We start from the raw sequence: 26,428 nt of genomic DNA, 5'->3' as shown, positions 1-26,428 counted from the left end.
CAGAAAAGATATAGATAGATATATTAGACTAGAATAGATTTGTGATAATATTGCAATGAATAAATGTTTTTTATAAAAAAAAAAAGCATTATGTTCCATCACATTCTATGTCAATTATCACAGGATATGGTAATGTACAAATGAATCCAACATTACCAAGGAGATACAAAAACAATCATATGTTGAACAAATATTATATATTTTTTTACATCACATTTTTTTTGCAGATAAACTATTATTTTGATGCATTTGACAATATTTGATTCAAAATAAAATCCTTATACTGTAAATAAAAAAAAATTGCATCATAGTCGATCTGTAATATCTGTCATAAACTATCTTTATCTTATTGTTTTAATGTAGGTCTATTGCACAGTGCAATTGGCCTATATAATTGCTCCTTTCATAATTCAACAGTTACATTAGACACATAATAACACATTTTAATGTATAATTTGGATAAATCAATCTATGCTTACATTTAATAAGTGTTAGAAACAAGAACCATTCACCAGTGTTGTGTTCCATGCTGCTGTTACAGAGACAGGTGAGATAGGAGGAGGGAGATGTGTTGTATTGTCTGTGCTGCTGCTAGATGAGGTTGTTGTTTTTACCAGAGAGATCACTTCCTCCTCTGACAAAAAAAAACTGCTCTTTTTATTGCTCAGCCTGCTCCGTTTCTCTCCTCTATAGCCCCTCCCACCCCCAACCAGGGAGCTCCTGTGGGAGGGGGAAGCACAAGCACCACACTGCCTGGACCAATCATCATGCAGCACCACCTCTCCATTACATCTTAGTTTCCAAGGCGACAGGCAGGGCCTTTCTCCTGAAAGGCACCGCATCATCACCATCCATCCACCCAGGGCTGGTCGAGAGGCAGCAGTAGCAGGCAGCAAGCAGCAGCCCCGCAGTGGGTCACATCAGGCACCTCCCTCCCTCCCTCTCTCTCGCCTCATGTCGCGCTGCAAATCTGTCTCCACCAACACTCAGGAAAAGGAAAATGGAGTAAGAAGAGAAGAGGAATGTGGTAGGTAGGTGCTGGAGTTTTTGTTATGTCTGTGTTTAGCTATTTGTGTTGCGTTAGTGCTGTGTTTTACAGGGAGGCAGTGGGGAGGGTTTGTGTGTGTCTAATCCTCTCTAGCAGGCTGATTTAATGGGCTGTTTGCCGTTAGAATGAGAGAAGGAGGCAGTGGAGAAGGGGGAGCCCCTCTGCTTTGTTAAAGGGGCCTGGCCTGCAGAGCTAGGAGGCTGCCTGCCGCATACACAAACATCCCTGTCCCAGCCCTAGCCCCAGCCCTTGTCCCCAGCTGGGATGGACAATAGCCTGATCATTACCTCCTTTGACCAACTACAGGCTGTAGCTATAGGCCCTAGGTATAGGCTGCTACCTCCGTTAGCTTCTGTTCTGTTGCTTTTATGGGATGTGATTGTCATATTCTCCACCCGTCTCTCTAGGATGTGTGAGGTAGTTTCCCTACCCTTCCCTTCCTTTCGGCAGCTGTATTGCAGTGTGTGTGTGTTTTGAGCATGACGAAACAAAACTCCCAGTGAGCGTTATTTAGTTAGTTAATACCCCCGGCCCCACCACCCTTTCCTCTCCTCTTGCCTCGCTGCTTTTCAATCCCACCCTGAAAAGGGGAAGAAGAGAAAGGTTTGGCTGAATGTTGCTGCCCAGTAAATGCTGAGCATAGATGGGTGGGGAGGGGATGCCTCGGTATCTTCATCATCATGGCTCTGGCTTGGCTAGCCTCAGACCTGGGCTCGTTTTTATAAACCATCTCATCCGGCTCACCTAGAATCAGGTTCCTCCGGTCCAAATAATCATATTTATTAGGATCTAAAAGGCTAAACTGATCCTTGATCAGCACACCTTTGAGACACTTTATTAATACAGACCCAGACCAATACAGACCCAGAATGTAGCATCTGTCATCCATCATCCAGCCACAGGCAGCACAGCCAAAGAGATCTGAGAGGAAGGATGTCCATGTTCATTGTCAGATTCATTATCACAGCATGGGATTAGTACAGCCAGGTCACCTGTGATACAAGTCAGTATTTGACGTCCGTCCAATGTCTGAGGACGTCGGGAGAAGACGTAGAAACCGGCCACTAGGTTTCGGTTTTGCTAGGGCGTTGTGGAATGGGCATAGGCATCTGCCTCTGATTCCACAGGTTGCAAGTTCAAATCCAGCAATAGAAAGTTGTCTTTGATATTTTTTAAGCCTATCCCAAACCTTAACCGTTACCTTAACCACTTGGAGTTAATGATTAACCTTAAGAATTTGGAGTTAATGCCTGAACTTAACCCTGACCTTAAAAATTAGAGTTAATGGCTAAACTTAATCTTAAACACTTCAAAATTTGACGTTTGGAACAACTTTGAAATTTGATGTTTGAGAAACATGGATGAACGTCTAATTCTGACGTGAGACAGTGAGAGCTGGTAGAATTAGTATGGGGCCTGGCTCACTATACATGCTAGGAATCTGGGTTATTATTAGCTTAGCCCGTTGCGCCTTCAGTATGTGCTGCAGTCTCCTACGTTGTCAATGTTACAGCCTGGTACAGGACTCGACTGTATGATGTGTTTTGGAGGTGTGGTATCAGATTCAGGAACCATTACCCGAGCGAGTCCCCTGTGTCCTTTTCTACACCTCCTTCCTTCCTCACACCTCTGTTCACCACGGGATGGGAATTAAGTGTGTGTGTGTGTGTCGCCTGTGTTTGTGTGTTGGGGTGGGGTCTCACTTGAGGTGGGCTCTCTGTCTCTGTCTGTCTGTTTTCACCAGCCCCAGAATCCTATCTGATCCTTTCTGTTGTTGTTATTGTTGCCTCAATCATGACAGGAAAGAGATTAGAGAATGAGTCTTCCATACTGTCTCCTCATCCTGTTGAAACTCTGTTTCCAGTAGGCTTTATCCTCTCCATCGTTCATTTATCAGATCACTGGGACTGGGCTGATAATGGTCAACATTTAATAGAAATAGCACCTAGGGTGTGGCAGTCACCACTGATCACATTCCTACCCTTTTTACACTATCGTGCTGACCCAAACCAAACCCTGCTGGCTGGCATATTCTCTTGACTTTTTCCTTTTCCAGCAGAGTTCCAGCAAATATGGTGGATGCGTAAGTAGGCCAGCTCAGTACATTTTGGTTTGGCTTGACTCAGTTAGGTTAATCACGTGATGTGTGTCAGGACACACTACAGTATTACTAGATGGATAGTAGCCTGAAGGAAGGGCTGATTGATTGATTGACTGATTGATTGATGAGGTCAGGGGTTAACAAACTATTGATTGAGATGAATGAAGTAAAGTTTAGACCTCGGGCCATACTATAAAACAACAGCCTGGTGACATTCTGTCAGAATACATACACACAGTGGTGGAAAAAGTAGCCAATTGTCATACTTGAGTAAAAGTAAAGATACCTTAATAGAAAATGACTCAAGTAAAAGTGAAAGTCACCCAGTAAAATACTACTTGAGTAAAAGTCCTGCTAAGCATTCAGAATGTAATGAGTACTTTTGGGTGTCAGGGAAAATGTATAGAGTAAAAAGTACATTATTATTGTTAAATATAAATAGTAAAGTACAGACACCCAAAAACACTACTTAAGTAGAACATATTTTTACTTAACTTTATACCATTGCATACACAATATAAGTAGTATAGAAGAGTAACAGATTATCTGATAAAAAAAATACATGAACACAATGCAAATTATGAGTAAGTAAATATGGTGTCTAGTGAGTATCTAGCCAATCTACGATTTGAGTCAGATTTGTCTGGTTCTGGTCAGTATTTTGGTCAAGTATTCACTAAGACATGTTGTATTTATATTTGGAGCTCTACACTGAAACAGTGAGAGTGGGTCTAATCAGTGATTCCAAAATAGCACCAGTCAGTCAGAGAGGGAGGAAGGACTGACTGGCCACCATTATCTCTGACTAATGAATTATTGAACAATGACTTACTGATCCTGCACAAAGCAAAGCAGATCTCTGGTTGAGCCAAGCCTTGAAATAGCAGATCTGTGTGCATGCGAGTCTGTATGTGTGTTTATACATGTGTCTGTGTGTGTGACTGTGTGTGAGAGGGATAGATCTCTAAAATCATATTTGAGATTGTGACTTCCATGCGGTCTCCTCTCCTCCATGTCACAGTGAGCCACTCCCTCCTCCTCCTACTCCTCCACTACCTCTCTCAGCCAGCCTGGCTCCCTCTCTCAGCCAGCCTGGCTCCCTCGCTCAGCCAGCCTGGCTCCCTCGCTCAGCCAGCCTGGCTCCCTCGCTCAGCCAGCCTGGCTCCCTCTCTCAGCCAGCCTGGCTCCCTCGCTCAGCCAGCCTGGCTCCCTCGCTCAGCCAGCCTGGCCCCCTCTCTCAGCCAGCCTGGCTCCCTCTCTCAGCCAGCCTGGCTCCCTCGCTCAGCCAGCCTGGCTCCCTCGCTCAGCCAGCCTGGCTCCCTCGCTCAGCCAGCCTGGCTCCCTCGCTCAGCCAGCCTGGCTCCCTCGCTCAGCCAGTCTGGCTCCCTCGCTCAGCCAGCCTGGCTCCCTCGCTCAGCCAGCCTGGCTCCCTCTGCTGAGCTGAGCCCTGCTGGGAGGCTGAAGGGGTTTATACTGTACTGTTGAATGCTGCTCTACCACGGCTTCAATTATCCATATGAGGTTACCTTATCTCTGCAACCGAGAACCACACCTTGTTCCTCAGAACCCTCTTATACTACTCCCATGTAACATTTCAATGTTTTTGTTTGTTAGGAGAGACAACCTAAAGAGATTGCTCGTCATTCAAATATACAGTGCATTCGGAAAGTATTCAGACCCCTTCCCCACATTACGTTACAGCCTTATTCTAAAATTAAATAAACAGAAATTCTCATCAATCTACACACAATACCCCATAATGAAAGTGAAAACAGGTTATAATACATTTTTGCGAAGGTATTAATATATAAAACAGAAATACCTTATTTACATAGGTATCCTGTTTCCATTGATCATCCTTGAGACGTTTCTACAACTTGGAGTCCACCTGTGGTAAATTCAATTGATTGGACAAGATTTGGAAAGGCACACTCCTGTCTATATAAAGTCCCACAGTTGACAGTGCATGTCAGAGCAAAAACCAAGACAGGATTCGTAGAGCTCCAAGACAGGATTGTGTCGAGGCACAGACCTGGGGAAGGGTACCAAAACATTTCTGCAGGATTGAATGTCCCCAAGAACACAGTGGCCTCCACCAATACTCTTCCTAGAGCTGGCCACCCGGGTGACCAAGGGAGGGGACCAAGAACCCGATTGTCACTCTGACAGAGCTCCAGAGTTCCTCTGTGGAGATGGTAAAACCTTCCAGAAGGACAACCATCTTTGCAACACTCCACCAATCAGGCATTTATGGTATAGTGGCCAGACAGAAGCCACTCCTCAGTAAAAGGGACATGACATCCCGCTTTGAGTTTGCCAAAAGGCACCTAAAGACTCTCAGACCATGATAAACAAGATTCTCTGGTCTGATGAAATCAAGATTGAACTCTTTGGTCTGAATGCCAAGCGTCACGTCTGGAGGAAACCTGGCACCATCCCTACGGTGAAGCATGGTGGTGACCGCATCATGCTGTGGGAATGTTTTTCAGTGGCAGGGACTGGGAGACTAGTCAGGATCGAGGGAAAGATGAATGGAGCAAAGTACAGAGAGATCCTTGATGAAAACCTGCTCCAGAGTGCTCAGGACCTCAGACTGGGGTGGAGATTCACCTTCCAACAGGACAACGACCCTAAGCACACAGCCAAGACAACACAGTAGTGGCTTCAGGACAAGTCTCTGAATGTCCTTGAGTGGCCCAGCCAGAACCCGGACTTGAACCCGATCAAACATCTCTGGAGAGACCTGAAAATAGCTGTGCAGCGACGCTCCCCATCCAACCTGACAGAGCTTGAGACGATCTGCAGAGAAGAATGGGAGAAACTCCCCAAATACAGGTGTGCCAAGCTTGTAACGTCATATCCAAGAACACGCTAGGCTGTAATCGATTTCAAAGGTGCTTCAACAAAGTATTGAGTAAAGGGTCTGAATACTTATGTAAATGTGATATTTCCGTTTTTTTATTATGAATTTGCTTTGTCATTATGGGGTATTGTGTGTAGTTTGATAAGGGAATTTTTTTTAAATTCAATTTTAGAATAAGACTGTAACGTAGCAAAATGTGGAAAAAGTCAACGGGTCTGAATACTTTCCGAATGCACTATATACATTATTACTATCCAAGAAATGTGAACATGCATTTCAAACATGGACTGGCTTAGACTCATCATTCAGTGATGCCAAGCCAGAGAAAACAACGGTGTGCCACATAAAAGGAGAACTATACCGCGTGCATTGTACAGGAATCTATTCACAAGCAATAATGATGTCAGAGAGAGCGCTCAAGGTTAAAGCCTGCCCTAGCTAACCCATTCTATCACATCTACCTCTTGTTGTCTTTGTACAGTATCTAGAGATACCACTCTTCATACAGAGAAATGTGCCATAATGACCATAATGACCTCAGCCTCTCGCCCCTAGGGCCCTGATCAGAAGAGATCTATCTGTCCCTCTGTAGAGAGAGAGAGAGAGTGGAGAGAGAGAGAGAGAGAAGGAGAGCGAGAGAGAAGCTGGAACTACTCTACCTGAACCAGTGTGGGGGAGAACACAGCTTCCAACAGAGCTGCTGTTCCTGCTAGAACTAGGGTGTGATGAAGGTCACAGAGAGAATGACCTTTCCCATCACTAGCTACGCTAGCTACACAAAAAAGTATGTGGACACCCCTTTAAGTGAGTGTATTCGGGCTATTTCAGCCACACCCGTTGATGACAGATGTATAAAATCGAGCACACAGCCATGCAATCTCCATAGACAACAATCGGCAGTAGAAAGGCCTGCACTGAAGAGCTCAGTGGCTTTCAACGTGGCACCGTCATAGGATACCACCTTTCCAACAAGTCAGAGCTGCCCCTGTCAACTGTAAGTGCTGTTATTGTGAAGTGAAAACGTCTAGGAGCGACAACGGCTCAGCCGTGAAGTGGTAGGCCACACAAGCTCACAGAATGTCACCGCCGAGTGCTGAAGCGCGTTGCACGTAAACATCGTCTGTCCTCGGTTGCAACACTCACTACCGAGTTCTAAACTGCCGGTGGAGGCAACGTCAGCACAAGAACTGTTCGTAGGGAGCTTCATGAAATGGGTTTCCATAGCCGAGCAGCCGCACACAAGCTTAAGATCACCATGCGCAATGCCAAGCGTCGTCTGGAGAGGTGTAAAGCTCGCCGCCATTGGACTCTGTAGCAGTGGAAACGTGTTCTCTGGAGTGATGAATCACGGATGAATCTGGGTTTGGCGGATGCCAGGAGAACGCTACATGCCCCAATGCGTAGTGCCAACTGTAAAGTTAAGTCGAGGAGGAATAATGGTCTGGGGTTGTTTTTCATGGTTCGGACTAGGCCCCTTTGTTCAGTTGAGGGAAATCCTAACACTACAGCATACAATGACATTCTAGATGATTCTGTGCCTCCAACTTTGTGGAAACAGTTTGGGGAAGGCCCTTTCCTGTTTCAGCATGAGAATGCCCCAGTGCATAAAGCGAGGTCCATACAGAAATGGTTTGTCAAGATCGGTGTGGAAGAACTTGACTGGCCTGCACAGAGCCCTGAACTCAACTCCATCAAACACCTTTGGGATGAATTGGAACGCCGACAGCGAGTAGTGTATCACGACCTATGGCCCCCGACATTAATCATAACCGTCACAGAGGGAACAAACACTGGATTGATTCTACAATGACAATGCAGGTGCACAATCGTTTTCAATTTCAATAGCTCTCCTATATTAGTATAACTAATTTTCATCAGCACTGCCTAACTATCCTGACCTATTTATTAGGAAAAGGAAACTTAGATTTTCCAAAATTTAGGAATAATAGTTCAAATCACCAACTTTATAGTAACCAATGCAAAGTAATTGAAGTTGCTAATGTTTTGCCCTCAACAACTGACATTGAATGAATCCTCTGTGTTTATTTAGGTGTTGGCCTACACAGCTAATGATCCAACCATCAGCTAGTGAGTGACAACAGTACTGGGACCCAGCTAGGACATTTGGTTCCTTGGAAGCTGTGGGAACATATGTTTTTGGTTTCCAATTGGTTCTGGGGACGAAGCCATAAGTTTCCTGACCAGTAAAACTGAATGTTTTTTAAACATTCTAAGAATGGAAGTGAAAATGTTGCCTGTTCTGGGAACATGACTTTTTAGGTACCAGAGAGGTTCTGAGAACATTTTACTATCGTTCTCTAAATGTTTTCCTGGAAGGTTTCATTAACGTTCTGAGAACAGAAATTATAGGATTTTGACGTTTTTGAATAACTACCTTAGCTTTCACTGAATGTTTTAAAAATACTTTTAATAATACTGCTAGCTTAGGTTAACTGTTTTGAACTCCAAGCACAGACAGGACATCTGGAAATTAATTTGCTTAGGCATTAATCATGCATAAACCTGTATTTTTTATTGTGGCACAGTGTCAGTAAGATTCAACCTTATGATCTTCTGGTAAAAATACAATCCATATGTGATAAGGAAACTAACTTAATCCACCCAAATAAAAATAGTACACTGACAAAACAAAACTCCTACTGCTTCCAATTCTCCATATCTACCTTCTCAGGCTCTGGGCCTAGGGCCTGATAGGGTGGTACCGCTTATGACAATATTCCATGTAACTCCTTCGCCGAGAAGTCTTTCAGCCCCAGGGAACGCTCCACAGCTTCCAATCTTCCTGGACCTTCTCTCCACCTTGGCAGTGCCATTTATCACCATAGCTATAAAGGCCACAAAGTCCACCTTCTTACCCTTTAAAATGTCAGGATTCTGCTGGTGAAAGGCAACCCCTGCAGCCTGCAGTGAAGGCCTATCCACCACCATGGACTCTTCAAGTGCACCATTCCAACCCTCAACCTGTTTAACAGCTGCTATGCTCTGGATAGCCTTGACTTTGGCCACCTCATCCTCTTTCCCCCTTGTGGGGCACTCGAAAGACGTGGCTTCATGGTTCCCACCACAATTGCAACATGTCACATTTTCATCACTTTTATAACACGTGATCTTTTCCACAACTTGGACATCTCGGCTTCTCCCTTCTGCAAACACTTGATACATGACCAAAAGCTTTACAATGATCACACTGTATTGGTCTTGGGATGAATGCTCTGACTCTGTAGTTAATATACCCTAACTGCACTTGAGTAGGGAGACTCCATATCAAAACAACAAAAGAGTTAGACAAAACACTTTCTTCATTCACCACACGATTCATCCGACGTGCATCAATCACTCCAGGAATATTTTTCATCTCTTCAACATCTACTTCCCACGAGACTCCAGATATAACCCCCTTGAGGGGTGCCCTGTTCCTAAGAGACACACACACACACACACACACACACACACACACACACACACACACACACACACACACACACACACACACACACACACACACGACACTTCAAACTTATCAAATCGGTTGAGACGCAACACACGCTTCTTCTGATCCTCAGAAGCACAACAAAATCTAAACCAACCCGCCTCTCGTGATCCTCTCAGCCTTCACTCTACCCAGCACTCTCTCCACCAGTTTGGATATCTCAAATGGATTCCTCAAGATGGGTAATTCGATCAGCTGCTCCTCATTTACAAACCGTACTCCTACAAGATACGTTGTGACATTCTCATCACTGTACTCTACTTTGCTCAGTTTCCCTTCCTTTTGGACAATATTCCAATTCTCCTTGATTTTACCGCCATTAGATTCAGAATCCACTCCATCATCCGCTTCCGCCATCTTTTTTCCCTATCTGAGCCATGTTCCTGTTTTTCATTTAAGTCTATTCAAACAGACCCCATTTCAAAGTAAACAAGCACTCATTAAGATCAATTAGTGGGCACGGCCAACACACCTGAACACACTTAACAAGATGGAGGCTAGAGAGAGTTTGGTGACGCTGACAACGGAATGTATGTTTTTAAATAGCATTCTTAGGATTTTACTAATGTTTTCTTGTGGTTTTTATGGAAAGTTTTCTTAATGTTCTGAGAATATGACTTCAAAAAGAACCATGAGGAAACCTGCAGAAAACGTTATATTGAAGTACTGAAGTGCCCACAAAAGAACGTTGTTTCTTAAAATTCGCTGAACGTTCTGAGAACATGACTTTAAATAGAACCACGAGGAAACCTGTAGGAAATGTTATGCTGAAGTACTGAAATTCCCACCTAAGAAACATATGGTTTTCAGTACATTATGAGCTAGCTGGGTATCCTGAATCATTCCCAGAACCTTGTGGGAAGGTTATATGCAAAATAACCATAAGGCATCCATGCTCACACCAAGCACCAAACAACTGTGCCCTTGCATTGTCATTGTAGAATCCAGTGTTTGTTTCCTCTGTGAATGTTATGATTCATTTTGGGTGCCATAGGACATGTAACATATCTTCCTCATCAATAGTAAATGATGAATCTGTCCTGGACTGCCTGGGCCACAGAGAGATCCTGACAGGATAATAGTCACATTGTTCCCTGTGGGATCCCTATTCCCAACAGCTTGTGACCGGGTTGTGTTCAGTAGAGAGAGAGTTTCGAAACGTAGTGAAACGAGGAGGTACTGCATGAATTGTCCAATACAAATTGTTTTCTAGTGCAAAATGTTTTTCTACATTGTGGCCTAGTGAACATGACCCTGGTGTTACTCTCCAAGCCTGCAACAGTGTTCACTAGCTATTTTATTTGAAGGGAAACTGGTGCCCCCCAAATCTTTGAATTCATTATACAGAAAATAAAAAAATGTGTGGCCTTATTTCCATATTACCTCTAGAGTTAGATGTATCACCCATAAGTTTCAGTGTACTATTGGATAATAGATCATGATGTGCCTGCTTGCTCACCACCATACTGAGCCATAGTCTCCTCTGCCTTGTCATACCCACTATGGCCTATACATCTCTGGGTGATGCTCTGGGAATCAGCCCCATATTACGTAACCCAAGTGATGCTGTAGCCATACATTTGTGAATCATGGGTGGACTGGAAATCGGTTTTAAATGGAATTAAAGGGGCTTAATGTCAATGTTACAGGCTTTACTGTAACTACACTCTGCCGCTATTGAAGTCACCAGAGACATGGATGATTCAACTCCCACCAAGGTGCTTTGGTGTAGGGTTTCTCTCATGACTCCAGGGTGGTTTTATGCTGCTAGAACCTATAGAGGAAAAGATTCTGAATGCGTCCCTAATGGCACCATATTCCCTGAATAGTGCACTACTTTTGACCCTGTGGGCCCTGGTTGAAAGTTGTGCACTATAAAGGGAATAGGGTGGTATTTGGGACAGCTTATGGCTGTTTGATGGGCAGCTGTGCTTATTAATGATATATACTGAACAAAAATATAAACCCAACATGTAAAGTGTTGGTCACATGTTTCATGAGCTGAAATAAAATTTCCCAAAAAGCTTATTTCTCAAAAATGTTGTGCACAAATTTATTTACATCGCTGTTAGGGAGCATTTCCCCTTTACCAAGATAATCCATCCACCTGACAGGTGTGGCAGATCAAGAATCTATTTAAAAAGCATGATCATTACACAGGTGCACCTTGTGCTGGGGACAATAAAATACCACTCTAAAATGTGCATTACAAGCATTTCTAGGCATGTTAGAGAGCTTGCCTTGGTCCTGGGCTCTCTATAGACTAAATCTGATCATATCCTGGTTATCGTTCTTGATTCAGTGATAAATAGTCTAATACATGTGTGTGAAAGGGGTTTCAAGCAACCTTCTCTGTCACAGGGGTAATGAGTTATGATGATAGGCTTGTCTATTCCAACGCTACACTATACTGTTATTGTTATTGTTGGCACGTTGTTGTTTTTACCCCTCGGCTGATTCCATGTCACTGCATGAACACTGAACATGACAGGCCTGTCATTTGCATTTGGCAGAAGCCAGGGGAACGAGAGGGAGAGAGGGTGACAAATTTAGGGACTGCTAATTGAATCATTAAGGGACAGAGTTTTGCAGATTAATCAGAAATGGTGATTAGGCCTAGTTTACATTGACTGTCACAAAGAATAGTACTCTCTCACACACACACACACACACACACACACACACACACACACACACACACACACACACACACACACACACACACACACACACACACACACACACACACACACACACTCACTCACTCACTCACTCACAAAGATTGTTGTTAGTTTTGGTTGATTTGTAGTCTATGAAAGCGTACATATTAAATTAATAACTATGAAATTGTAGTTTGTTCAAGATGTGAGGGCAACATAAGCAGAAACAAAAGCCTTAATGTATTCTTAATGAGGCTTGGTAGTTGTTAGTACCATGCCCACTGACTGCCCTGAAGGCTAATATGCTGCAGTGCTCACACTGGTTCTATCCATGTCCTCCTTTGTCTCAAAGTTTATGACTGGCATTGGCAGTCCTACTACACAGTAGCAAAACAAAGTTGCCTTTTAGATGCTGATCTAGGATCAGCTTTTGTTTTTAGTCCTTAAAGGTTCAGATTTAGATTGGTGTTAAGGTAATCTGATACTAGATCTGTGGTTATGAGCACTTTAAGAGGCGGGGGCTGGTGATTTCCTTAACCTGCCAGGCAGCATACAGCTCACAGCCAATAGTGAGACAGGGCCTCATTCAGCAAATCAAGCGTAGTGATGATGATGATGGTGATGATACAAGTGTTAGCTCATAGGCATCCATATGAATCACAGGGATGGAGTCAAGGTGGTCCAATTGTCATCTGGCCCATTAAGACAGTAATAAAATGACTTAAAGGATGAGGTTCTGCAGGCAGACAGTATGTCGGTGCCTGACCAATGATTAGCTAATAGGCTCTAATTTACAGACTCTATTTACTTTGACCCCTTCCATGTTCTTGCTCCCAGACAATATCTAGCTTAGGCTAAGGCTACCCGCATAACAACACAACGCCTGGTGCTTTTAGTAGGTCAACTATACAGAGAGCGGAGAAGAAAAGACAGGTATACATGAATACCAGTGAGTTCCCATACTGTCCCCCTCAGCATCATCTCAGGGGTGTCATAATAAAGGCCTCGGCAGAAACCTTTGACCTGGGCTGTTATTGTCAAGAGGCAGGGGAGGAGAGAGAGAGAGAGATGGAGAGAGGAAGCATGGAGGTTTCAAATGGGAGTGGCTTGGACTTGCAGAGATTCTCTTTCTCTCACTCACTCACTCACTCACTCACACGGCCACATGGCTGAGGGCAGTGCTAAGCGGTGTCTGTCACTCTGGCCTGGCAGAGAGGCAGGCTGACTGTCAGTCTGACAAACAGACAGACAAACAGGGGGATTGGATACTCTTATCTGGAACCTGATTTTGCCTGGCTTCTACTTATCCTCACATGGAACTCGGTGAGCTCTGCTCGACTTCTCATGGAACTTCCTTTTTTGGGCCGAGGGTTTGAAATTAGGTATGCTGGGCCATATGGTCTGTGGACTTAGCACATCTGTGGTATGTGATCCCTCATTGTCGGCCTGGAATTCTTTTGTCAGGAGAGTGTGTAACCCGTGAACGGTATTGTGTCAGCTGCACTGCCTCTGGATGTTATTATGTGTGTGTGTGTGACTGTGTGTGTGTGACTGTGTTTTAGCTCAGTGCTATTCTAGCTGCCAATAGTATGTGTTAATATGTGATGCTCAGTCGGGAAGGAGCGTTTCTCAAGGTGCTTTACTAATGCCCACATTGTAGATGGACCTCAGGGTGGAATGAAGAGCAAAATGGATGCTGTCAGACCATAGGCATAAATTGCTGCCTGTGCAGTTCTTCGCGCATGGACAGGAGTGTTAGTATTGTACCATGTCTGTGTGAGAGATTGATGAGAGATGGAGGGGGGTAGACAGATCGTTAGAGGATGAGAGAGGGAGAGAGAATGGAGGGTGAAGGAGAGAGGGAGAGGGAGAAGGAGAGGGAGGGAGAAAGAGAAGGAGATGGACAGAGAATGGAGGGAGAAAGAGGAATAGAGAGAGGGAGAAGGAGAGGGAGAGAGAATGGAGGGAGAAAGAGGAATAGAGAGGGAGAAGGAGAGGGAGAGAGAATGGAGGGAGAGGGAGAGAGCGAGAGAATAGAGAGCGAGGAAGAAGGTGAGCGAGAATAGAGAGATGAGAGAGGTGGGTGGAATTGATTTATATTTACAAGGTCCCTCTGTCTGGCCCTGTGTGTGTGTATGTGCATCCATGTTTTCACGCGTTTGTGTATGTGCATTCGTGTGTGTGCTTGTGCACGCCCGCGCGTGTGTGTGTATCAGTAGCAGCAGAGGCAGCAGCAGTAATAAAAAGGCTTTGTCATCTCCAGAATGAGCAGAGTGATATTTCCAGATGAGACTGAAAGGTCAGGAGGGTAATACAGATGCAGAATTGAGTCCTTCTTTTATCGTGTGAGCCACTTCTTATTGGTAGGTTGAGCCATCAGTCAGCATATAATGTCTTCTCATTGGTAGATGGGAGGCCTCTCACTGTAATAGTGTCATAATAAAGCAGCAGGATGCGTCTCCTCATCCAAGCCATTGATTTCCAGTGACGTACTGTAATGTTTCTCTATTCTATTAACTAATGTTGTTTCCAATCACACTGCTCTGCTGTACTGGTATAGAGGAAAGTTCATCTTTTGGGCAAAATTGTTAATCACTGCAACATGGACTGAGGTGATCAGTCCATATAATATTTAGTTGTACATACAGTGATATAATTTGACGATAGAGGATGTAGGGTCTGCTCCATTGTCTACATGTTTGTTGATGACCCACAATTTGAGGTTATGTACACATTTAGGAGCGTGGCTTTAAGGTTTGTTGGGTTTGTAATACAAGAAGAAATGTGTCATATACAGGAGCACATTGTTCAGGATGACTGGGATATCATTTAGTGCCTTCTGTAGGTCAAATATATTAGGTATTAGATGTTAAGCCTAGAAATAATTTAGAGAGACGAGGTTCATTAGACCACTGAAGTAAAATGACCTTCTACGTAGGGATGTCCATCTTTCCCTTTCAAGAGGATTCGATACTTATCTAGATACATGGGCTCCGACACGATACAGGAACGATACGTTTTAGTTTGAAGGGATTTGGTTTGAATAGAGGAACGAATCGATGTGAGTTAACATAGCACTAATATTTGTTGAATAAACACATTCATTTTCCATTCTAAATTAAAATATGCGGCTCTGTGTGTGTGTGTGTGTGTGTGTGTGTGTGTGTGTGTGTGTGTGTGTGTAGGCGCCTGAGCTGAGTCATAAGGGAAACAGTACTGATTTTTTAAAGCAAAACTACCAAAACCATTGCTGATGGTGAAGCTGAACAATCAAAATAAAGTCTAATGTAAGCCCCGATCAGCATGTAGCCTTCCTATAGCATGTAGCCTTCCTATAGCATGTAGCCTACATATAGCATGTAGGCTTCCTATAGCATGTAGCCTTCCTATAGCATGTAGCCTTCCTATAGCATGTAGCCTACTTATAGCATGTAGCCTACCTATAGCATGTAGCCTTCCTATAGCATGTAGCCTTCCTATAGCATGTAGCCTTCCTATAGCATGTAGCCTACCTATAGCATGTAGCCTACCTATAGCATGTAGCCTACCTACCTATTGCCAGATGAGAGTTGTGTCTCTGGTGGTAGCTTAGGCTACTTTTATTCTGGTTTCAACAGTGCATTTGATAAAAAATAACCTGGCAAATTATATTGGTTGTTGCTCAAGGAATAAAGCCTACTATTGTGCAAGCCATTTTACAAACATTTGAATGCTGAAGATGCTGCGCAGATGTGCCAGATCAGGAATATGCCGACCTCTCATTGGTCCGTGTTTGACTAAGCTACTGATTTTGCCTGGGGTTCTTCGACATGCAACATGACTTGTAGATCAATGATGTCAACATAATTGCATGCTTAGTTCAACACTGAAGGAGAGGACACAGCTGTCACAAAAGATGAGAGGTATTTTCAGATGGTAGAAAGTACGTTTAAAAAATATATATATATTATTATTTTATTATTTTTTAATAAATAAATAAATAATTCTCCCCAATTTCGTGGTAACCAATTGGTAGTTACAGTCTTGTCTCATCGCTGCAACTCCCGTACGGCCTCGGGATAGGTGAAGGTCAAGAGCCTTGCTTCCTCCGAAACACAACCCTGCCAAGCCGCACTGCTTCTTGACACAATGCCCACTTAACCCGGAAGCCAGCTGCACCAATGTGTCGGAGGAAACACCGTACACCTGGCGACCGTGTCAGCGTGCACTGCGCCCGGCCCACCACAGGAGTCACTAGTGCGCGATGGGACAAGGACATGCCTGCCGGCCAAACCCTCCCCTAACCCGGACGATGCTGGGCGAATTGTACGCTGCCCCATGGGTCTCCCGGTCGCGGCCAGCTGCGACGGTAGAAAGTAATTTGAGCAAAAAAAACGTTTGTAACGTTTGAATCGGTTTTCGGACTGATGCATGCTACATTTGGATCAGTTTGAGGTCCCACAGACTGATGCACTCATCTTAAATGTATGAAATGTATGCATTCACTACTGTAAGTCGCTCTGGATAAGAGCGTCTGCTAAATTACTAAAATGTAAAATGTAAACATTTTAAACACTTAAACCGGGACCGATGCTTATCAGTGAATGTGATATCCCTACAGGGCACTGGATTCTTTTCTTGGATTTGACAGGGTTGATTGTGATATAAGAAACGTTGATCTGAATGAACACTTGACTGTGATTCAATCTCACATTCTCTCTGCCTTTGATTCACCAACATTCATAGAAAGAGACCAGAACCCATGATGTCACAGGTTCTTCAATGCCAGAGAACCAGAGATGCTTGAAGGGCACACCAACTCCCAACTGAGCTTTCCTTTTGGTAGCATAGTTTTGCTTCAAGAAGCAGAGAGAGGCACTCGTCAATTATAGTATACCATTACCAAATGTATTATCTGTTGAAGAACCACTGCCACTGCAGTACATCTAGGATGTGGTTTGGGAAACAAACGTTGGTGCCAGTAGTGAGAGGGTGAGGATGAAGTACTAGATCAAATTTCAATCAAATGTATTTATAAAGCCCTTCTTACATCAGCTGATGTCACAAAGTGCTGTACAGAAACCCAGCCTAAAACCCCAAACAGCAACCAATGCAGGTGTAGAAGCACGGATTAAGGTGTCCGCATGCTTCCCAGCCATAACAGTTTGGAAGAGTTTGTACATTATGACGAAATTTTGGGACGTTTTTATTAGTTTTGGTTGTTCCGGCACATAACATTTTTGCTTGAGGCAAGCCGAAGTCTACGCCCCTTCGTCGGTGATTGGTCAACTGTAAGGATTCTTCAGTAAAGTCTTTGTTGTCATTCAACAAGAGACGACTCGTTTTCATGCACGTGTTTTCATTGAGAAATACTGCACCAAACATCTTAGTTAGATGTAAAATTGCTCGACTATGATCTCCTTGGCAACAACGTCAAAATTAATGACAGATTTCTTGAGTTATCTTAGATTAATTGACTTTTGAGGAAGTGTATAATGCTATGGCGTCTCAAAATGGACAAACAGTACTATTGCCGCTTTTTTTCTAGTTTTTAAAACGAAGGTGTTTTAAGGGAGTATGCGAGCACACTTGTTCGGTTCGCCTAGCCGACTTTGGCTAGCCGCCAGCCGAAATGAAGCTTGCTGACGCCTTTACAATCTTCCCCTTATCCTGTCGTTGGTTCTCCTCTCCTCCTAACAGCTGGGCACTCCGTAGCCATCTTAAACAGCTGGGGAGCGGGACAGTTACTGACTGACTGACTGACTGACTAACTGTTTTTGCTGCCAGTACAATCAAATAGAATTATAGAGGGGACAGTGATGAAAGATGCAGTCGAGGATCTTAAGCACAACAAATTCATAACATATTGTACGAATTGGATTCGTAACATAGCATACGAATTGCAAAAAATATATAATATATATATATATACACAGTATACAGTGCCTTGCAAAAGTATTCATACCCCTTGGAATTCTTCACATTTTATTGTGAGATTAAATTGGATTTAAAATACTCTTATGTTAAAGTGGAAGAAAATGTGATTTTTTTAAAAGATTGATAGAAATTAAATAAGTATTCTGCTCCCTGAGTCAATACATGTCAGAATCATCTTTGGCAGTGATTACAGCTGTGAGCGTCTTGGGTAAGTCTTTAAGAGCTTTACACACCTGGATTGTACAATATTAGACCATTATTCTTTTCATAATTCTTCAAGCTCTGTCAAGGTATTGGGTTGGAGATCATGGCTATAGACAGCAATTCAAGTCTTGCCATAGATTTTCAAGCAGATTAAGTCAAAACTGTAATTTGGCAACTCACTGTCTTCTTTGTAAGCAACTCCAGTGTAGATTTGGCCTTGTGTTGTAGGTTACTGTCCTGCTGAAAGGTGAGAATGCTGTTCATTGACTATAGCTCAGCATTCAACACCATAGTGCCCACAAAGCTCATTACTAGGCTAAGGATCCTGGGACTAAACACCTCCCTCTTCAACTGGATCCTGGACTTCCTGACGAGCGGCCCCCAGGTGGTAAGGGTAGGCAACAACACATCTGCCACGCTGATCCTCAACATGGGGGCCCCTCGGGTGCGTGCTTGGTCCCCTCCTGTACTCTTGTTCACCCACGACTGCGTTGGTCAAGCACGACTCCAACACTATCATTAAGTTTGCTAACGGCACAATGATGAGACAGCCTATAGGAAGGAGGTCAGAGACCTGGCAGTGTGGTGCCAGGACAACAACCTCTCTCTCAATGTGAGCAAGACAAAGGAGCTGATCGTGGACTACAGGAAAAGGAGGGCCGAACAGGCCCCCATTAACATTGACAGGACTGAAGTGGAGCCGGTCGAGAGTTTCAAGTTCCTTGGTGTCCACCTCACCAACAAACTGTATTGGTCCAAACACAACAAGACAGTTGTGAGAGGGCACGACAACACCTTTTTCCTCTCAGGAGACTGACAAGATTTAGCATGGGTCCTCAGATCCTCAAACAGTTCTACAGCTGCACCAACGAGAAAATCCTGACCGCTTGCATCACCGCCTGGTATGGCAACTGCTCAGCATCTGATCATAAGGCTCTACAGAGGGTAATGCGTGCGGCCCAGTACATCACTGGGGCCAAGCTTCCTGCCATTCAGGACCTATATACTAGGCGGTGTCAGAGGAAGGCCCAAAAAATTGTCAGACTCCAGTCACCCAAGTTATAGACTGTTCTCTCTGCTACCGCACGGCAAGCGATACCAGAGTGCTAAGTCTAGGACCAAAATGCTCGTTAATAGCTTCTACCCCCAAGCCATAAGACTCCTGAATAACTAAACTAATCAAATGGCCACCCAGACTTTTTACATTGATCCCCCCCCCCCAGCATATGTGGAAAGTCCTTCAAGACTGTTGGAAAAGCATTCCAGGTGAAACTGGTTGAGAGAATGCCAAGAGTGTGCAAAGCTGTCATCAAGGCAAAGGGTGGCGACTTTGAAGAATCTCAAAGTAGCCAAACTTTGACTGGTGCACACCTACTCATTCAAGGGTTTTTCTTTATTTTTGCTATTTTCTACATTGTAGAATATTAGTGGACATCAAAACTATGAAATAACATATATGGAATCATGTAGTAACCAAAAATGTATTACACAATAGATTCTTCAAAGTAGCCACCCTGTGCCTCAAAGTAGCCACCATTTGCACACTCTTGACCAGCTTCATGAAGAATGCTTTTCCAAAAGTCTCAAAGGAGTTCCCACATATGCTGAGCACTTGTTGGCTGCTTTTCCTTCACTCTGTGGTCCAACTCATCCCAAACCATGTCAATTGGGTTGAGGTCGGGTTATTGTGGAGGCCAGGTCATCTGATGCAGCACTCCATCACTCTCCTTCTTGGTCAAATAGCCCTGGAGTTAACATGTCATATGAAATGGATGAATTAGTACACATTTGGATGAAGAAGTACACACAAAATGACCCGTTTTGGCTCATGAGCAATACTTTCAAAACTACTGGCTGAAATTATACAAAAGTTCTGGAGCATCACTTTAAGCATAGGGTGTGACATAGGCAGGGATACTGTGTCCAACCAGGCAGACAGACAGACAGACAGTCAGACAGTCAGACAGACAGACAGTTAGGCAGTTAATGTGGGTGGTTTGTGCACATTGTTGGGTCTAACTTTTCCTATGTCTTAAGATAATATTTGAATATGGTCATACGTTCCCCCACAAGACAGCGAGCTGAGCTGTCTGATTAAGAAACTCTCATTGGTATCTGTAGCTCAGCTAATATTAGACGTCTGGCTGTAGAACGATGGCTGATTTATTCCCCAGCAGAGCATGAAAGGAACTGCTTATGGATTTGCATCTGAAATTACCCAATTGGCTTCTCTCAGTATAAATTAAACATTCTCTGGCAGCTCTACAGTTACTAATTAATGTTTCTGTCCTTCCTTCCTTCCATCCTTCCTTCCGCCCTGTCCTCCCTCCCTCCCTTCATCCATGTCTCCCACTCTGTCTCTCTGCAGCTGATTGAGAACGGATATAGCTGTTATTCGCCATGAACGCTGCTGTGTCTCCCATGGCCTGTGAGGCTGTCTCGCCCATGATCACCTCCGTCACGCCCACCCTGGAGTCCAGCCCTAAGGAGGAGGAGGAGGCAGGCCTCAGCCCCAGCCAGGGTGGTCTCTGTGGGGAAGGTCTGGCCCAGGAGAGGGACCCGGCTCAGAGGTATCAGAACAAAAAGCCCCCTCCACTGCACACGGGGGCGGACTGGAAGGTGGTGCTGCACCTGCCTGAGATCGAGACGTGGCTGAGGGCCACTACTGAGAGGGTCCGGGACCTCACATACTCTGTCCACCAGGACTCAGTCAACAAACACGTGGACGTGCATCTAGTGCAGCTGAAGGTGAGTGGGCCTCCACACACTATATACTCTCATCTCACATTCTGGTTTCAGACGGCCTAGTAGCAAGGAACTACCCTGGGCCCGTGGTCACAAAGTGTCTCAGAAAAGCAATGGTGATCTATGGTTGATTTTCCCTTCTGAATAAGATTATATGGACAGGGAGGACCTGATCCTAGATCAGCACTCCAACTCTGAGACCCTTTATGAATATGGACCCGGGTCAAGATCTGGTTGTGCTGTCTTGGTCCTGAGGTCATTGTCATTGCTAGACAACAGACCGCACACACTGATCTGGGACCAGGTTAGCAAAGAACACCGTCAAGTGCAGAATTGTCCAACATTGGCTTCCCGAGTGGCGCAGTGGTCTAAGGCACTGCATTGCAGTGTTAGCTGTGCCACTAGAGATTCTGGGTTCGAGTCCAGGCTCTGTCACAGCAGGCCAGGACCGGGAGACCCATGGGACGGCATACAATTGGCCCAGCGTAATCCGGGTTAGGGGAGGGTTTGGCCGGCAGGGATGTCCTTGTCCCATCGCGCACTAGCGACTCCTGTGGCGGGCCAGGTGCAGTGCACACTGACACGGTCGCCAGGTGTACGGTGTTTCCTCTGACACATTGGCTTCTGGGTTAAGTGGGCATTGTGTCAAGAAGCAGTGTGGCTTGGTTGGGTTGTGTTTTGGAGGACGCACGGCTCTCGACCTTCGCCTCTCCCGAGTCCGTACGAGAGTTGCAGATGAGACAAGACTGTAACCACCAATTGGATACCATAAAATTGGGGAGATAAAGGAGTAAAAAATAAAATAAAAAATGATTTGTCTGACATCATGTCCCAGTATAATGACCCTGTAGGAGGAAGATGTGATTAGATGTAATGTGGGGAGCTGTACCTTCTCAGTAGCCTTGGAGCTGGACTGGTGGAGCACTATGTAGGGAATAGGATGCCATTTGGGACGTAGCCTCGGATCAATGTTGAGAATCCCTTCTCCCTCCCTCCCACCCCAGCTCAGCCAGTCCAGGCTGGGGCTGTGGGTGATGTGTGCTGATGATTTTGCAGATGGCAGCTATTTTGAAGAAAGTTTTACATGCAATGATTGTTGTGTGGTTGTTTTATCTGCCTTAGTTGAATGCATTGATTGTAAGTTGCTATGGGTTCATGACTAAAATATAAGGGTGAAAGTAGGCTACTGGGCTGATCAGTGACTGGCTGATCAATCAGTGATGGTCTTATTGGATTCTGTTAGAAGGTCATGGTGGACCAGCCCTCAGCCCTCTAATTAAACAGGAAATGGAGGAACAGAATTAGTTCAGCCAGCCTGTAAGCACTGGGAAGACTCAATGTGAGTCTCAAATGGCACCCTATTCCCTAGTGCACTACTTTTGACCAGAGCCCTATGGGCCCTGGTGATAAGCAGTGTACTAAAAAGGAATAGGTTGCCTGTTGGGACATATCCTCAGTGAACATGGTGTGGTACTATGAGAACTTGTTTTTAGGGATCAGTTTGGGATGAGATACTCAGTGTTGAAAACCCTCTCAGTGTAAACAGCAAACCTCTAGTGAAGTAATGATGTGAACATACAGTACCAGTCAAAAGTTTGGACACACCTACTCATTCAAGGGGTTTTCTTTATTTTTACTATTTTCTACATTGTAGAATAATAGTGAAGACATCAAAACTATGAAATAACATAGGATATGGATATGGAATCATGGATATGGAATCATGTACTAACCAAAAAAGTGTTAAACAAATCAAAATATATATATGACTTGATGCCAGCTTTGCACACTCTTGACATTCTCTCAACCAGCTTCACCTGGAATGCTTTTCCAACAGCCTTGAAGGAGTTCCCACATGCAGAGCACTTGTTGGCTGCTTTTCCTTCACTCTGCGGTCCAACTCATCCCAAACCATCTCAATTGGATTGAGGTCGGGTGATTGTGGAGGCCAGGTCATCTGATGCAGCACTCCATCACTCTCCTTCTTGGTCAAATAGCCCTTACACAGGTGTGTTGTGTCATTGTACTGTTGAAAAACAAATAATAGTCCCACTAAGCTCAAACCAGATGGGATGGTGTATCGCTGCAGAATGCTACGGTAGCCATACTGGTTAAGTGTGCCTTGAATTCTAAATAAATCACAGACAGTGTCAAAGGCAAAACACTATCACACCTCATCCTCCATGCTTTACGGTGGGAATCTGTTCACCTACTCTGTGTCTCACAAAGACACGGCGGTTGGAACCAAAAATCTCAAATTTGGACTCATCTGACCAAAGGACAGATTTCCACCGGTCTAATGTCCATTGCTAGTGTTTCTTGGCCCAAGCAAGTCTCTTCTTCTTATTCTGGTGTTCAACCTTCCCAAGTTCTCTCACGTCACCCCGCTCCTCCGCTCTCACCACTGGCTTCCAGTTGAAGCTCGCATCCGCTACAAGTCCATGGTGCTTGCCTACGGAGCTGTGAGGGGAACGGCACCTCCGTACCTTCAGGCTCTGATCAGGCCCTACACCCAAACAAGGGCACTGCGTTCATCCACCTCTGGCCTGCTCGCATCCCTACCTCTGATGAAGCACAGTTCCCGCTCAGCCCAGTCAAAACTGTTCGCTGCTCTGGCACCCCAATGGTGGAACAAGCTCCCTCACGACGCCAGGACAGCGGAGTCAATCACCACCTTCCGGAGACACCTGAAACCCCACCTCTTTAAGGAATACCTGGGATAGGATAAAGTAATCCTTCTAACCCCCCCCCCCCCAAAAGATTTAGATGCACTATTGTAAAGTGGTTGTTCCACTGGATATCATAAGGTGAATGCACCAATTTGTAAGTCGCTCTGGATAAGAGCGTCTGCTAAATGACTTAAATGTTAAATGTTATTGGTGCCCTTTAGTGGTTTCTTTGCAGCAATTTGACCATGAAGGCCTGATTCACACAGTCTCCTCTGAACAGTTGATGTTGAGATGTGTCTGTTACTTGAACTCTGTGAAGCATTTATTCAGGTTGCAATTTCTGAGGCTGGTAACTCTAATGAACTTATCCTCTGCAGTAGAGGTAACTCTGGGTCTTCCTTTCCTGTGACGGTCCTCATGAGAGCCAGTTTCATCATAGCGCTTGATGGTTTTTGCGACTGCACTTTTCCGGATTGACTGACCTTCATGTCTTAAAGTAATGATGGACTGTTGTTTCTCTTTGCTTATTTGAGCTGTTCTTGCCATAATATGGACTTAGTCTTTTACCAAATAGGGCTATCTTCTATCTTTTATTTCACCTTTATTTAATCAGGTAGGCAAGTTGAGAACAAGTTCTCATTTGCAACTGCGACCTGGCCAAGATAAAGCAAAGCAGTTCGACACATACAACAGCACAGAGTTACACATGGAATAAACAAACATACAATCAATAATACAGTAGAAAAATCTATATACAGCATGTGCAAATGAGGTAGGATAAGAGAGGTAAGGCAATAAATAGGCCATGGTGGTGAAGTAATTACAATATAGCAATTAAACACTGGAATGGTAGAATGTGCAGAAGATTAATGTGCAAGTAGAGATACTGGGGTGCAAAGGAGCAAGATAAATAAATAAATACAGTATGGGGATGAGGTAGATTGGATGGGCTATTTACAGATGGGCTATGTACAGGTGCAGTGATCTGTTAGCTGCTCTGACAGCTGGTGCTTAAAGCTAGTGAGGGAGGTAAGAGTCTCCAGCTTTTAGTGATTTTTGCAGTTCGTTCCAGTCATTGGCAGCAGAGAACTAGAAGGAGAGGCGGCCAAAGGAAGAATTGGCTTTGGGGGTGTCCAGTGAAATATACCTGCTGGAGCGCGTGCTACAGGTGGGTGCTGCTATGGTGACCAGTGAGCTGAGATAAGGCGGGGCTTTACTTAGCAGAGACTTGTAGATGACCTGGAGCCAGTGGGTTTGGCGACGAGTATGAAGCGAGGGCCAGCCAACGACAGCGTACAGGTCGCAGTGGTGGGTAGTATATGGGGCTTTAGTGACAAAACGGATGGCACTGTGATAGACTGCATCCAATTTGTTGAGTAGAGTGTTGGAGGCTATTTTGTAAATGACATCGCCGAAGTCGAGGATCGGTAGGATGGTCAGTTTTATGAGGGGATGTTTGGCAGCGTGAGTGAAGGATGCTTTGTTGTGAAATAGGAAGCCGATTCTAGATTTGGATTGGAGATGTTTAATGTGAGTCTGGAAGGAGAGTTTACTGTCTAACCAGACACCTAGGTATTTGTAGTTGTCCACATATTCTAAGTCAGAACCGTCCAGAGTAGTGATGCTGGACGGGCGGGCAGGTGTGGGCAGCGATCGGTTGAAGAGCATGCATTTAGTTTTACTTGCATTTAAGAGCAGTTGGAGGCCACGGAAGGAGAGTTGTATGGCATTGAAGCTCATCTGGAGGTTAGTTAACAGTGTCCAAAGAAGGGCCAGAGGTATACAAAATGGTGTTGTCTGCGTAGAGGTGCTAACATAATTTCAAAAATGTTTTCTAATGATCAATTAGCCTTTTAAAATGATAAACTTGGATTAGCTAACACAACGTGCCATTGGAACACAGGAGTGATGGTTGCTGATAATGGGCCTCTGTACGCCTATGTAGATATTCCATTAAAAATCAGATGTTTCCAGCTACAATAATCATTTACAACATTAACAATGTCTACACTGTTTTTCTGATCAATTTGATATTATTTTAATGGACAAAAAATTTGCTTTTCTTTCAAAAACAAGGACATTTCTAAGTGATGTGTTATTTCATAGTTGTGATGTCTTCACTATTATTCTACAATGTAGAAAATAGCAAAAATAGAAGAAAAACCCTTGAATGAGTAGGTGTGTCCAAACTTTAGACTGGTACAGGATGTTCTCACATAGTGCAAAATGTCAGAAATCTACTCTGTTGATTTGTTTCCATTACACTCCCGGATGGTAACAAGTAGAGAAACTGCTTACTAGTGTACTTCTCAACATGGTGACTTTGATATAATGTACTGTATATCCAGTCTGTCTTTAGTCTGTGTAGTAAGTCTGGTTCAAATCAACATGTGCTTTTAGCCAACTCCCCTGACTATCGTTGTCATATCATACTAATGCCATACATGTACAGCAAAAACAGCAGTAGTCAGAACACATTCAGACAGGACAGACAGTTGGTAGACATTGACAGGCGCTCCCGTGACTGTCGTACAACCGAAACCACCGTCCTCTCAATCATAACAGGACTGTCTTCAGAGGGAGCCTTGTCACTCTGTACACTATACAGAGACTGAGTACGAGTCTTAGATTGTATGAAGGATACAGAGGATACACAATGTGAATGATGTAATGTCTCAAGTAGAAAAGATGGCTGATACTGTGTCTGTGTA

At 44.3% G+C, this 26,428-nt stretch overlaps 1 protein-coding gene across 1 annotated transcript in view; it reads left to right on the top strand.

Annotated features, from left to right (window-relative positions):
- Window positions 1-856: 856 nt before the first annotated feature.
- akap6 (A kinase (PRKA) anchor protein 6) overlaps window positions 857-26,428 on the top strand; it is a gene marked incomplete in the record, with an annotated part of 168,943 nt that continues 143,371 nt past the window's right edge. The window contains 2 exon segments of the mRNA XM_029729740.1: window positions 857-1,031; window positions 20,672-21,051. Of these exon segments, the coding sequence (XP_029585600.1) occupies window positions 20,704-21,051 (348 nt within the window).

Source organism: Salmo trutta, chromosome 33, assembly GCF_901001165.1.
Source record: "Salmo trutta chromosome 33, fSalTru1.1, whole genome shotgun sequence".
NCBI lineage: Eukaryota > Metazoa > Chordata > Actinopteri > Salmoniformes > Salmonidae > Salmo > Salmo trutta.
This window is presented reverse-complemented; position numbering and strand designations above follow the sequence as displayed.